Source organism: Lepus europaeus, chromosome 15, assembly GCF_033115175.1.
Source record: "Lepus europaeus isolate LE1 chromosome 15, mLepTim1.pri, whole genome shotgun sequence".
NCBI classification, from domain to species: Eukaryota; Metazoa; Chordata; class Mammalia; order Lagomorpha; family Leporidae; genus Lepus; species Lepus europaeus.
In genome coordinates, this window is record NC_084841.1 from 94,298,463 (window position 1) to 94,314,167 (window position 15,705).

At 55.9% G+C, this 15,705-nt stretch overlaps 1 protein-coding gene across 9 annotated transcripts in view; it reads right to left on the reverse strand.

Annotated features, from left to right (window-relative positions):
• Window positions 1-15,705, reverse strand: part of PDE8B (phosphodiesterase 8B) — a 164,982-nt gene that overhangs the window by 85,677 nt on the left and 63,600 nt on the right. The window contains exon 2 of one of the 9 annotated variants that reach the window (XM_062212532.1): window positions 73-109. The exons of the other annotated variants lie outside the window; for them this stretch is intronic. Within the exon in view, the coding sequence (XP_062068516.1) occupies window positions 73-109 (37 nt within the window). The remainder of the gene's footprint in view (window positions 1-72; window positions 110-15,705) is intronic. 9 annotated transcript variants of the gene reach the window in all.

Sequence of the window (15,705 nt, forward strand, 5' to 3'; positions counted from 1 at the left end):
AGCAACCAGAACATACAACACCGATTAAAAAAAAAAAAGGCAAAAACCTGGGCAAAAATTCCAGAAGGAAACTCACGCGAGAGGAACTGCCAGTCTGAGAGATGTTAACCTCGTCTACAAGGCGGACAATGACACGCAGCCAGTGAGGCCCCGGGGTGGGGACAGTCACTGTCACACCAGGATGGCAAAGCCCATCGGTGAGCTAGCAGACGGACACACAGGAGCTCCGACGCGGCACTGCTGGGCACGGACGATGGCCCTGGGGCCACACGCCAAGGGAGGCAGCCGGTGTCCACCCTCAGGGCAACTAAGAGGGACAGGCAGAGCCAGTGCTCCAAGGCCATCCACGGGGCTACGTGCTGACCACACACAGGGTGTGGGATTCATGGGCTCCCTGGCCAGTCGGGCTGCAACCCAGCCCCGGCAACAGTGTCTGGGGCAGGCACTCGTAGCCCACGTGGTCTTGGCACCCTGCCACAGAGAGGCCCAGCCCCGTCACAGGTGAACGGTCCTGCCCGTGGGTTAGAAAGCTCTGCCCTCAGCTGCAGCTAGCTCATCCCCGGCCCCAGGAGACCCCGCCCAGATCAGAAACTGGGGTGGGCCCAGCAACGTGTGCACGGACCACTTCCCCAGGAGACCGCTGCTCGCTGCCATCTGAGGGCCACAGAACCCACAGAGATGGAGAAGGAAGGAGAAAGACGGAGGGGCAGGACTCCTGCGAGCGACACACGGGCCCGGCCACAACGCAAGAGGCTGGCCAGGGCAGTGGGGACAATCCCGCACTGGACACGCCAAGGCTGGGGCAGCTCTGGTCACATGAGAGGCACACGGGGCATGGGAGCAGGGGCTTAGAGAGCAACACCAGCGCCCGGGAGAAGCAGTGAAATCCTGGCGTCCCTCACAGAGGAGGCCCCACACAGAGAGCTGAGGACAGGTGGAGGTGAGAAAGGGAAAGGCGAGAAGCTGGCCACCCAGAGCCTGGGCTGCTCCCACAGGGCACGAGGACGCTGGCTCTGTCCCCAGCCTGGGGTGGCCCTGCACACCACTCGCCACGGCCGACGGGGGCAGCACAGCCAAGCCCGCACTCTCAAATCCCCGGTACTGAGAGCGCCCCTCCTTCCTCCTCAGGGCCGCCGGCTTCCTGCCGGGCCGGCACTAGGTTCCGGAGAAGACAGCGGGCAGACGGGGACGGGGCCAGGCACTGACGCCCGGCTGCAGGGCGTGGTCAGGAGCGGTCGGGGACCCGAGCTGACCCCAGGTGAACCTCGGGTTTCCCAGCAAGGTCGAGAAAGGGCTGTTCTTTGTCCCGTCTCTGCTCTCACTGCACGTGCGAAGGAAACACAGCCAGGCTGCTGCTCACAACCTCTGGACACCATGTGGGAATGCCAGCACACCCCGGACGGGAGGGGGGAAAGGAAGGAGTCAGGTCCACTGCTGTCCCACAGGGTACCAGGCCACGCCGCACCGGCCACGGAGCACCAGGCCACACTGTGCCTGAGCCGCACCCTCCACAGAGCACCAGGCCACACCATGCCTGAGCAGCACCCTCCACAGAGCACCAGGCCACACCATACCCGAAATGCACCTGCCACGGAGCACCAGGCCACACTGTGCCTGAGCCGCACCTGCCACAGAGCACCAGGCCACACTGTGCCTGAGCCGCACCTGCCACAGAGCACCAGACCACACCATACCTGAACTGCACCTGCCACAGAGCACCAGACCATGATGCACCTGGGCAGCACCTGCTATGGAGGACCAGGCCACACCATACCTGAGCTGTATCTACCATGGAGCACCAGGCCACACTATACCTGAGCTGCACCTCCCACAGAGCACCAGGCCACACTGCACCTGAGCTGCACCTGCCACAGAGCACCAGGCCACGCCGTGCCTGAGTCATACCTGCCACGGAGTGCCAGGCCACACCGTGCCTGAGTCGTGCCTGCCACAGAGCACCAGGCCACACCGTGCCTGAGTCGTGCCTGCCACGGAGCACCAGGCCACACCACACCTGAGCTGCACCTGCCACGGAGCACCAGGCCACGCTGTGCCTGAGCCGTACCTGCCACAGAGCACCAGGCTACACCATGCCTGAGCCGCACCCTCCACAGAGCACCAAGCCATGCCAAGCCTGAGCCATACCCTCTACAGAGCACCAGGCCACACCGTACCTGAGCCACACTGTACCTGAGCCACACCTGCCACAGAGCATCAGGCCACACCATACCCAAGCCGTGCCTGCCATGGAGCACCAGGCCACGCTGAGCCTGAGCAGCACCCTCCACAGAGCACCAGGCCACGCCGTGCCTGAGCTGTACCTGCCACGGAGCACAAGGACACACCATGCCTGAGCCGCACCCTCCACAGAGCACCAGGACACACCATACCCGAGCTGCACCTGCCACGGAGCACCAGACCATGATGCACCTGGGCAGCACCTGCCGTGGAGGACCAGGCCACACTGCTCCTGAGCCACACTTGCACCTGCACGTCTCAGTTACGTAAGCCAGGAATGGCCTCGCTTTTTTCCAGTTAAGCAAGGCTGAATGTGCTTTTGGGGCGTTTAAAACAGAAAGAATCCAGTCACTACCAGAAACAGACCTAGCGCCACACGTCCTGTGGCGGAGACACGGCAGCACCTGAGTGTGGCTCCCGAGGCAGGGGCCCTGGGGATCCCAACTCCACAGCTGAGCAGAGGGAAACGGAATCCCACCCACAGGATGGCAGCCGTGCTCACACGCCCGTGTGGGGTCAGGAGCTCTCGTGGAATTCTGGGAAAGCAGGGTCACGCACACAGGATGCACCCTGAGGTCCACGAGCCTCCCAGCCTCCCACCAGCGGTTCTCCCTCCCATGGCTGCCGGAAGGTCCCTGGGGAGGGGTTCAGGACATCGTGCCCTGTGGCCCAGCGTGTCAGGTGACTTCCGTGGCTCCTGCACCAGAAGTCAGGTGGCCACAGACAGAACCCCTACGTGGGTTTTCTTCCGTGGGTTGCTCCATCCGGGTTCCCTCCTGTCTCCTGGCTTAAGGCATCGCCTGCCAAGTCTGGAGCCAACTTGGGTTTCACCCACCCACAGCACGTGGTCTCTGTGCCTGGGCGCGCCGAGGTTTCTCTCCCATGCGGCACACGTGTGCCCCTGTGCAGTGATCCACACTGATGCCACAGAGCACAGGGGACGTGGCTCTCACTGTCACAGATCCTGCGTTCCAGAGCAGTGCAGTCTGCGGGCAGGGACAGGGAACACGCGTGTTTCGTACACACGGACACAGATCACGTAACAGCTCAGTGTACGGGCTGCCTGGGTCTCCCGTGCCTGTCTGCCATGTCTTCCTCTTCCTCCCTATCTCCGACCTCTGCCATTTCTGCGTTTCCCCTTCAATTCCGCGTCCCGCACAGCACTTCCTGTGGTGTTCACACGGTAACGGTGCCTCCGTGGGTCTCTGCTCAGATTGCTCACCTGTATCTCTGGTTCTCTGGGCGTCGCCGACGCCCTGACCGCTCCCTCCTCCAGCCACCGGCTCCGCTTTTATCTAACTTTATTCAACAGGCTGCTTTTTCATGTTTCATCATTTTCTTAATTTCTCGGAGCTCATCGTGAAAAATATGAGGGGGTGGTTTCTCCTCTGTTTGGTGCCTCCATGTGCACCTGCAGCCGTGAGGCCCCTCCACGCGGCTCTGGTTTTCAAGTTGGACCCAGGCCCTGCACGCTGAGGGGGCCGATGGCCCCTCAGATGAGTGCTGGGCCAAGTCCAGGGCCCCTGGATGCTGCTGTCCTCCCACGGCCTCCATGGGCAGCCCTGATGCTACAGGCACTGGGTCCCACTCACATCTGCCAACCTGTGGGTTCCCTGACACCTGCTTCCATCGAGAGGCCACTGGTGCACAGCACCCCTCGCTCACTCGGTCACTTTACTTCTCTGGGATCGCGTGCACAGATCAGAGACTAAACCACAAAAACCGGACCCATCAAAGAAAAACGTGGAGAACCAGACGTGGTTAAAATTAAAGATGGGTGAATGCAAACGACACCATGAGAAGACTGAAAAACAACGCACACACGGGGACGTCTTGTAGCAGAAACCTGCAGAGCCCTCAAATGTCTGCACGAAGGAAAAAAAAACAGAAACAGAGAAACAAACAGAGTGAACAGACTCAGCACTGGGAGTGCTGGGTGCTCCCTGTGTCCTGACCATAACCTCAGTGTGCTGAGTGCTCCCCGTGTACTGACCTCACCTCAGTGTGCTGGGTGCTCCCCGTGTACTGACATCACCTCAGTGTGCTGTGCTCCCCGTGTACTGACATCACCTCAGTGTGCTGTGCTCCCCGTGTACTGACATCACCTCAGTGTGCTGAGTGCTCCCCGTGTACTGACATCACCTCAGCGTGCTGTGCTCCCCGTGCACTGACATCACCTCAGTGTGCTGTGCTCCCCGTGTACTGACATCACCTCAGTGTGCTGAGTGCTCCCCGTGTACTGACATCACCTCAGCGTGCTGTGCTCCCCGTGCACTGACATCACCTCAGTGTGCTGAGTGCTCCCCGTGTACTGACATCACCTCAGTGTGCTGAGTGCTCCCCGTGCACTGACATCACCTCAGTGTGCTGTGCTCCCCGTGTACTGACATCACCTCAGTGTGCTGGGTGCTCCCCGTGCACTGACCTCACCTCAGTGTGCTGAGTGCTCCCCGTGTACTGACATCACCTCAGTGTGCTGTGCTCCCCGTGTACTGACATCACCTCAGTGTGCTGAGTGCTCCCCGTGCACTGACCTCACCTCAGTGTGCTGAGTGCTCCCCGTGTACTGACATCACCTCAGTGTGCTGTGCTCCCCGTGTACTGACATCACCTCAGTGTGCTGTGCTCCCCGTGTACTGACATCACCTCAGTGTGCTGTGCTCCCCGTGTACTGACATCACCTCAGTGTGCTGTGCTCCCCGTGTACTGACATCACCTCAGTGTGCTGTGCTCCCCGTGTACTGACATCACCTCAGTGTGCTGTGCTCCCCGTGTGCTGACATCACCTCAGTGTGCTGAGTGCTCCCCGTGTACTGACATCACCTCAGTGTGCTGTGCTCCCTGTGCCCTGACCATCACCTCAGTGTGCTGTGCTCCCCGTGTACTGACATCACCTCAGTGTGCTGAGTGCTCCCCGTGTACTGACATCACCTCAGTGTGCTGAGTGCTCCCCGTGTACTGACATCACCTCAGTGTGCTGCGTGCTCCCTGTGTCCTAACCATCACCTCAGTGTGCTGAGTGCTCCCCGTGTACTGACATCACCTCAGTGTGCTGTGCTCCCCGTGTACTGACATCACCTCCGTGTGCTGTGCTCCCCGTGTACTGACCTCACCGCAGTGTGCTGTGCTCCCCGTGTACTGACATCACCTCCGTGTGCTGTGCTCCCCGTGTACTGACATCACCTCAGTGTGCTGTGCTCCCCGTCTACGGACATCACCTCCGTGTGCTGTGCTCCCCGTGTACAGACATCACCTCAGTGTGCTGTGCTCCCCGTCTACGGACATCACCTCCGTGTGCTGTGCTCCCCGTGTGCTGACCTCACCTCAGTGTGCTGTGCTCCCCGTGTACTGACATCACCTCAGTGTGCTGAGTGCTCCCCGTGTACTGACATCACCTCAGTGTGCTGAGTGCTCCCCGTGTGCTGACATCACCTCAGTATGCTGTGCTCCCCGTGTGCTGACATCACCTCAGTGTGCTGTGCTCCCCGTGTACTGACATCACCTCAGTGTGCTGTGCTCCCTGTGTACTGACATCACCTCAGTGTGCTGTGCTCCCCGTGTACTGACATCACCTCAGTGTGCTGAGTGCTCCCCGTGTACTGACATCACCTCAGTGTGCTGTGCTCCCCGTGTACTGACATCACCTCAGTGTGCTGTGCTCCCCGTGTACTGACATCACCTCAGTGTGCTGAGTGCTCCCCAGTACTGACATCACCTCAGCGTGCTGTGCTCCCCGTGTACTGACATCACCTCAGTGTGCTGAGTGCTCCCCGTGTACTGACATCACCTCCGTGTGCTGTGCTCCCCGTGTACTGACATCACCGCAGTGTGCTGTGCTCCCCGTGTACTGACATCACCTCAGTGTGCTGAGTGCTCCCCGTGTACTGACATCACCTCAGTGTGCTGAGTGCTCCCCAGTACTGACATCACCTCAGCGTGCTGTGCTCCCCGTGTACTGACCTCACCTCAGCGTGCTGTGCTCCCCGTGTACTGACATCACCTCAGCGTGCTGTGCTCCCCGTGTACTGACCTCACCTCAGTGTGCTGAGTGCTCCCCAGTACTGACATCACCTCAGCGTGCTGTGCTCCCCGTGTACTGACCTCACCTCAGTGTGCTGTGCTCCCCGTGTACTGACATCACCTCAGTGTGCTGTGCTCCCCGTGTACTGACATCACCTCCGTGTGCTGTGCTCCCCGTGTACTGACATCACCTCCGTGTGCTGTGCTCCCCGTGTACTGACATCACCTCAGTGTGCTGTGCTCCCCAGTACTGACATCACCTCCGTGTGCTGAGTGCTCCCCGTGTACTGACATCACCTCAGTGAGCTGTGCTCCCCGTGTACTGACATCACCTCAGTGTGCTGTGCTCCCTGTGTACTGACCTCACCTCAGCGTGCTGAGTGCTCCCCAGTACTGACATCACCTCCGTGTGCTGTGCTCCCCGTGTACTGACCTCACCTCAGTGTGCTGTGCTCCCCGTGTGCTGACATCACCTCAGAGTACTGAGTGCTCCCCGTGTACTGACATCACCTCAGTGTGCTGAGTGCTCCCCGTGTGGTGACATCACCTCAGTGTGCTGTGCTCCCCGTGTACTGACCTCACCTCAGTGTGCTGTGCTCCCCGTGTACTGACATCACCTCAGTGTGCTGAGTGCTCCCCGTGTACTGACATCACCTCAGTGTGCTGTGCTCCCCGTGTACTGACATCACCTCAGTGTGCTGTGCTCCCCGTGTACTGACATCACCTCAGTGTGCTGTGCTCCCCGTGTACTGACATCACCTCAGTGTGCTGTGCTCCCCGTGTACTGACATCACCTCAGAGTGCTGGGTGCTGCTCTCGGCCCTCGTCGTCACCTCTCTGTCTGTTTTCCCCTAGCCATGTTACGTAAGTGTCCTGGATTCTGTATCTTCTTAGACTTTGAAATAATCCTCGGATCCATGTGAAGGGCCACGCTGCCGAGTGGCAAGGGGATTGCTAAGCAGCCGCTGTGAGTATTTTGCAGTGTAGGAGCTCAGGTGGAACCCAGGGACGTAACTATGGCAACACGGCGGTTCTGGCGGAGACATCAAGGAAAGATAAGAAAGCCTGGACTGGCCTGCTCTTACAGACACGTGTGGGAATTTGTATGACTCACTATCTAAATAAGAAGTGTCATTGTGCCCAATGTGGCTGACATGTACGGGTATACGACCTAACATATAATGAAGAAGTGCCATTCGATAAGCCATCTTACTGATATACATGTAACTTACTACATAATGAAAGCATCATTTTACCCAGTCTTAAATATATGGCTTGACATATGTATGACTTATTGTGTAGTAAAAATATCGTTTTGTAACCAGTCTTACAGGTACATACTGGTATATATTTGACAAACTCCCTAATAAAAGCACCATTTTATACCCAGTCTTACATATACGGATGGACGTGCCCATGACTTATCCCGTAATCAAAGCTTCACTTAGTATCCGTGGGAAGAAGTGTGTAATTCCATGATCTTGGTGCATGATCCACGTGGTAACGTGTGGAGGTCAGTCAGGCCCATCGAGTACTGTCATATGTGCCCAGATAATTTCCAGAGTCAAAGGCCCTCAAGTTTTCTGCCAAAAGTAACGTCAGACACTAACCCTCGGTGACATGATGGTTAGAGTTTTACCAACAAAAATATATTTAAAAATGTAGCAGATGCTAAAATACAAAAACAAATGAGGAAAAGGCATCAGTACGACACAACGGCAAAGCAGCTGACAGCCTGAGCAGGACTGTTCGTCTTCATTACGACCAAGGCCGGGGCCAGCTCACAAGCTTGAGCCCTCACAACACCAACACCAGACAGACTGTAGAAACCGGGCCGCCAGACCGCCTCTCCCACCACCCCGCGAGGCACCACAACCAGAGCACAGGCCTCCTCATGGAGCCCCAGGCTTTCAGGGGATGGGCACCAGCGCTGGTGAGGGTCAGGCGATGCTCACTGCAGGCCAAGGAAACTGACCCAGGGACACTGCACCCCACTACCCGGCCACCTGGACGGCCAGGTCCTCAGAATGCACCTGACACTCCGACCGCTGTCTCTCTGCTTCCACATCCACTACGATGTGTGCCGTGTGGTCATCTGCTTGCAGTCACAATGCACATGGGCCCCAGCGTCCCCCGGCCACAGCCAGGGAGTGACCAGCAGTGAGGGGATGCACCGGATGCCCAGGTCCGCAAGCTCCCCATCACACACGGTAATCGGTGCATGGGCGTTTAACGGAACACATCATAAAAAGCCGGAAAAGCCCTTGGTCAGTGGAGCGTCACTTTGGTGCCTGGCTCAAGCGCAGGCAGCTGGAGCCACAGAGCCACCAGTGGGCAGTGCAGTGAGGGTCTAAAGTGGGGCCAGCGTGGGCTGCTCACTCACAGCTCTAACGCCGGGGCAGGAAGACAGGCATACGACGGGTGTGATGACCACAATGGAGTCCACGCATCTTGCTGGGGCATCCTTGCTGACAGCCACAAATGGAACAGGACCCTCACACTCGCAGGCTCACCTTGTTTGGTTTTTTGAAAAAATAAACAAAATTTATACACCACTGGCCCAACTAACTGAAAAAAATGTAAATCAATAAAATCAGAGATGAAAAAGGAGACGTAACAACAGACACCACAGAAATAAAATTAATCATCAGAAATTACTACAAACAGCTATTTGCCAACAAATTGCAAAATCCAGAAGAAATGGATAAATTCTCAGACACACACAATCTACCAAATGAGTCACGAAAACACAGAAAACCTAAACAGACCAGTGAACAAGATGGAGGCTTAATCAGTAATAAACACACCCCCAACAAAGCCCAGGACCGGACAGCTTCACTATAGAATTCCACCAGACATTTAGAGATGAAGCAACTCCAATTCTTCTCAAACTATTCAAAATAATTACAAGGGAAGGAATCCTCACTAACTCCTTTCTTGAGGCAAGCATCACCCTAATTCCTAAACCAGAAAAAGATACAGCAGAGAAAGCAAACTATAGACCAATATCCTTAGAGGACATAGATGCAAAAATTCTCAACAAAATTCCAGCTCATCAAATCCAACAACGTATCACCAAGTTCATTCAACCAGACCAAGTGGGATTTATCCCTGGTATTCAAGGATGGTTCAACACACAAAGCAAACAACCTGATACATCACAGTACAAACTGAGGAACAAAAACCATGTGATTATCTCAACAGATGCAGAGAAGGCATCTGATAAAACACAACACCTTTCCTGATGAAACCTCATGGAAATTGGGCACAGAAGGAACATTCTTCAACACAATCAAGACAATGTATGACAAACCCGCAGCCAGTGTCCTATTGAATGAGGAGAAGTTGGAAGCATTCCCACTGAGATCCGGTACCACACAGGGATACTTACCCTCACCATCACTCTTCAATATAGTCCCGGAAGTTCTAGTCAGAGCCATTAGGCAAAAATAGAAATCAAAGAGACACAATTTCGAAAGGAGGAAATCAAATCATCCCTGTTTGCAGATGACATGATTCTATATATAGCACAACCAAAAAACTCCACTGAGACACTGCTGGGTCTCACTAAGCAGGTATAAGATCAACACACAAGAATCAACAGCCTTTGTATACACAGACAATGCCATGGCTAAGAAAGCACTTGTAAATTCAGTCCCATTCACAATGGCCACAAAAATTTTAATATTTTAATACCTTGGAATAAATTTAACCAAGGAGATGAAAGATGCTGACAATAAAAGTTACAAAGCATTAAAGGAAGACAGCAAAAAATGGGAAAATCTTCCATGTCCGTGGATTGAAAGAATTAATATCAAATGTCCATACTACCCAAAGCAATTTACATTTCAGTGCAATCCCAATCAAAATGCCAATGACAGTCTTCTCAGATTTATAAGAAATGGTACAAAATTCATATGGAAACACGAGACTCCGAATAGCTAAAGCCATCTTAACAAAGACAGTGGCTTCACAACACTAAATTCCAAGACATACTACAGGGCAGTTATCACAACAGTTTGGTTCCGGCACAAAAACAGACATGTTGACCAATGGAAAAGAACAGACACTCCAAAAACCAACCCATGCTTCTAAAACCAACTTCTCCTCAACAGAGCAGCTATAATCAATCCCTGGACAAAGGACCGTCTCCCCAACCAACGCTGCGGGGAACACTGAATCTCCATGTGCAGGACTATAAACAGGACTCTACCTTATAGAAAATGCATCACGGATCTAAATCTGCAAGTTGATGCCATTAAATTACTAGAGGATGGGGCCCACTGCTGTGCCACAGTGGGTTATGGCACCACCTGCAGTGCCAGCATCTCATATGGCGCCAGTTCGAGTCCCGGCTGCTCCACCTCCAATCCAGCACCTTGCTAATGCTCCAGGCAAAGTAGCAGCAGATGATCCAAGTGCTTGGGCCCTGAACCCACGTAAGGACCTGAAAGAAGCTGCAGGCTCTGGGCTTTGGAGCAGCACAGCTCTGGCCACTGAGACCATTTGGGGAGTGAACCAGTGGAATGGAAGACCTCTCTTTCTGCCTCTCGCTGCCTCCCTCCCTCCCTCCCTCTATCCCTTGCCCTTTAACTCTGCCTTTCAAATACATAAAAAGTTATTTTAAAATAATTAGTAGAGGACAAAATTGGGGAAACTCTGCAAGACACTGGCATAGGCAAACACTTCTTGGCAAAGACCCCAGAAGCACAGGTGATAAAAGCAAAGATAGACAAGTGGGATGACATCAAGCGAAGAAGTTTCTGCACTGCAGAAGGAACACTCTGCCCAGTGAAGAGGCAACCGACAGAACAGGAGAAAATATCTGCAAGCTACGCATCTGATCAAGGGTGAACATCCAGGATCTACAAGGAGCTCAAGAAACCCAAAAGCAACAAAGCAAACAATCCTATTAAGAAACAGGCAAAGGACCTAAACACACTTTCCAAAGAGGAACTCCAAATGGCCAACAGACACATGAAAAAATGCTCAGATCTCTAGCCATCAGGGAAATGCAAATCAAAACCACAATGAGGTCTCACCTCACTTGGGCTAGAAATCAACAAACAGCAGATGCTGCCGAGGGTGTGGGGAGAAAGGTGCCCTAATCCAGTGTTGGTGGGAATGCAAACTGGTAAAGCCACTATGGAAGAGCGTTTGGAGATTCCTCAGAAATCTGAATACAGCCCTACCATACGACCCAGCCATCCCACTCCTGGGAACTGACCCAAAGGAAATGACATCAGGGTATCGAAGAGTTCTCTACCTCCATGTTCATTTCAGCTCAATTCACAACAGCTAAGACATGGAATCACCCCAAATGCCCATCAACGGAAGACAGGATGAAGAAAATGTGGTACATACACATTATGGACTATTACTCAGCCATAAAGAAGAATGAAGTACTGTCTTTCAAGCAAAATGGATGCAACCGGAAACCATCATACTCAGTGACACACGCCAGTCCCCACTGGACAGATACCACCTGTCCCTCTGATCCGTGGTAACTAGCAGAGGGCCAGAATCTACCGTGTGTGAGCGCTGCCGCTTGCAGAGCCGAGTGTTGTTCACAGCGCTTGTCCACTGTTGTGGAGCGGGGCTCGCTTTCCTTTATTTTTGTTGACTTTTACTTAGCAGGGGGTTAATCTTAGGATCATAGAACAGAAGTATGTAATTGTCAGAATTAAAAGAGTAGAAAGGAAGGAGGCGGGGGAGGGGAGGGTGGGGAGCACCTGCTTCTGTGTCTGTATACAGGAAATGCCTCAAACTTGTTCACCTTTAGCAGTTTTAAGAACCTTTAAAGCAGCAGGAAGTACTAAGGCGAGGGCTCACTGGAGGAGGCGGGCCGCGGAGAAACCAGTGTGCGGACATGAAGGCGGATCGCTGGCAATCACCCAACCCGAGGAGCCCAGGAAGACCCAGCGACGAGCGGGCTGCCATCTGTGCGGTCCGGCCTCTCGGCACTGAAGCCCCTGTGCAGAGGGGAGAAGACAGGAGACAGCAGACGGACGTGTTCCAAATTTCCTGAAACTAAAGCTTACAGTGTGAGAGTTCACAGGGCTCGGCGTCACGGCACAGCATGGCCAGCGGCCGTTTGTGATGCCCGCATCCCACACGGCAGTGCTGGCCTGAGCCCCAGCTTCTCGGCCTCCAATCCAGCTCCCCACTGGCGCACCTGGGCAGGCCACAGGTGACGGCCCAAGAACTCAGGTCCCTACCACCCTCGTGGGACACCCAGACAGAGTTCTTGGCTCCTGCCTTCTGCCTGGCCCCACTCGGCCGTGGCAGCCATTTGGGGAGGGAGCCAGCAGATGGAGGAACTCCCTCCCTCTCCATCTCTCCTCCACCTCTCTTGCACTCTGCTTCTTGAATGAATGAATGAATGAATGAATGTTTTAAAGAATTTTTAAAGGCCAACAAACTGTAAACAACATAAATATGAAGAAAACTGTATCTAAGTACATTTCCTTTTTTTTTTTTTAATTATCCTATTTGAGAGAGAGGAAGGGAAGCAGAGAGAATGAAAGAAAGACAAAGAGAGAGACTGAATGATCTCCCATCCACTGGGTCACTCCCAAAATGGCTGTGACGGCCAGGACTGGACCCCAACTCCACCTGGGTCTCCCACGTTGGTGGAAGGGGCCCAAGTATCTTGGCTGCCATCTGCAGCCGCCCAGGCACAGTAGCAGGGTCTGTACCGGAAGCCGACCAGCCAGGACTTGAACTGGTGCTTCGACAGGGGAGGCTGGCGTCCCGGACGGCAGCTTCACCCGCCACGCCACAGCGTCGGCGCCCACACGGAGCTGCGGTCTCATGGATCTGCTGAAGGCAGAGAGGGAGAAGGCGTGCGGCACACAGCAGGGGACAGCTACTCCGCCGCCGCCGCCGGATTTCCCGAGAAGCAGCGGAGGCAGAGGGTGCGGCGAAGACTTTTCTGGGCCAAGGACATGAATCAAGGCACAGCCCACGGCTCGTACTGCACGAGACGCTCGGGTGACCGTGGAGTGGACGGGGAGCTGCGCGTGTGGTGGAGAGAAAAGCCGGTTTGCCCTGGGCTCGTGGCAAAGGTGAAGCCGCGCGGCTTCTGAAGCCATGGAGCAGAGGGCGCGCGGCCTCGGCACAGGCTCGGAGGCTCAGGCTGCATCCGACGTCTCTTCACCAGACACAATTCTCACTGTCCAACCCAGGACGCTTCTCAGAATCAGATGAGCACGATGAGTGCCGACTCCCCAACACCAGGCACGGGGCGGGAGTGTGGCCACACTGCCTATCTACTCCCGGGTAAGCGCCACGGGGAGCACACGCTAGTGTGGTCAGGGGACCGGTTCAAGGACACGCATGGCAGCACTGCGCACAACAAACACACCTGCCCTGTGCACTCGACACAGCAGCCAGACATACCTGTCACGTCCACTCCACAGCCCAGACACACCTGTCACGTCCACTCCACAGCCCAGCCACACCTGTCACGTCCACTCCACAGCCCAGACACACCTGCCATGGCCACTCCTCACAACAGCCCACCAGACACACCTGCCACGGCCACTCCACACCACAGCCCACCAGACACACCTGCCCTGGCCACTCCACACCACAGCCCACCAGACACACCTGCCACGGCCACTCTACACCACAGCCCACCAGACACACCTGCCACGTCCACTCCACACCACAGCCCACCAGACACACCTGCCCTGGCCACTCCACACCACAGCCCACCAGACACACCTGCCACGTCCACTCCACACCACAGCCCACCAGACACACCTGCCATGGCCACTCCTCACAACAGCCCACCAGACACACCTGCCACGGCCACTCCACACCACAGCCCACCAGACACACCTGCCCTGGCCACTCCACACCACAGCCCACCAGACACACCTGCCACGTCCACTCACACATCAGCCCAGCAGATACACCTGCCACGTCCACCCACATCAGAACAAAGATGCCAACAGTGGTGTGGCCCAGTGACAGTTGAGCCAATGGTGGACGACGGGCACTGCCTTGGACCTCGTAACCGCCTTATCCTGTGCAAGTACCCCAAGAGTGTCCACACAGCACCCCGACTGAACAGCTGGTAGGGACCCTGACACGCCCCAGGGAAGACACCGCAGACGAGTGCACACTCAGTGCTCCTCACCCCACGCTGGACATCCCTGCACGTCGGCTGGGCACTGCATGTGGAAACACAAAGTGCTGGTTGCCTTGGAAGCCACCGGGCAGTTTTCTTACGAGACGAGCCACACTTTCTCTGTAGGACCCAGCAGGTGCACGCCCCAGTGCACCCAGATCCGAGCACGTGTGTCCACGCCGGGCCTGTGGGCAGACCCCCGGGCAGATTTCTTCACCACTCCAAAGCTCCGCCACAACCCAGACGTCCAGCAGGAGTGCAGTGAGCGGATGAACTGTGGTGCATCCACACACGGAGCTCAGAGCCGGAGGTGCCCACCAGGGAGCCCCGGGAAGCCGCGGAGGAAGCTCAGCGTGTACAGTAGGCCTGGAAGGCTGCACACCAGTTACACACCACAGAACATTCTGGAAGACGCAAAGCCATGGAGGCAGCTTCACGGTCAGGGGTCGCCAAGGTCAGGGACAGGAAGGGATGGACAGGCAGAGCCCAGCAGGCCACACATTCGTCCAGACTCACAGACCACCCCCAACAGGGACCCTGACAGACAGGGAAGATGCACCATGATGCCAGACACAGCCGGCAGGGAGCGCCCAGAGGAGGGGACGCCGTGGCCGCCAGCAGCTGCAGAGGCAAGAATGGGTCCTGCAGGAACCGGGTCCGCCACAGCCTTTACCCTACAAGACCCACCCCGAATGTGAGGCCTCCAGACCCCGAGAGGAGGGGTCCTCTCTCTTTCAGACGCTACGTTAGCGGCGATTTGCTACAGTTGCAGAAAAGAACTGATCCATGGATGAGAACCCCGGCCAACTGCGAGGCAGCCACCAGCAGACAGCAGGCCTCGGTGCCGTGGTGCTGGCCAGACCCTCGCAGGACCACAGCCACGCCGGGCGGGGCTCAGGGCTCAGCTCCAGGACTAGGAGAAAATGGACTGATACCGGCGGGTCACGTTTCAAGGCCGGAGCGTCCGTGAGAGCAGTGGACAGCGAGCGTCCCGGCGGCCCCCGGGCAGCCCCCAGGGAACCTCTGCGCGCCCGTGAGCTGCCCAGCGCCACCAGCATCGGCCCTGGGCCAGCTCCTCAGAGTGCGCCTGTGCACAGTGCTGGTCTGCGAGGTCACCCCACCGCAGAGACCACAGGCTGAGGCCAGCAATTCCAGCCACGTGGCACGGCCGCGGCACTCTGGCAATGTTCTTCTACTGCTGTTGAAAGTTCTAGTAAAATCTTACAGCCTTCACTGCGCACGCCTTCTTTAAAAGGCCACTTTTCTGGGAATGTGTTCTCACTGCATTTGGATCAAAGAATCTGTCTACG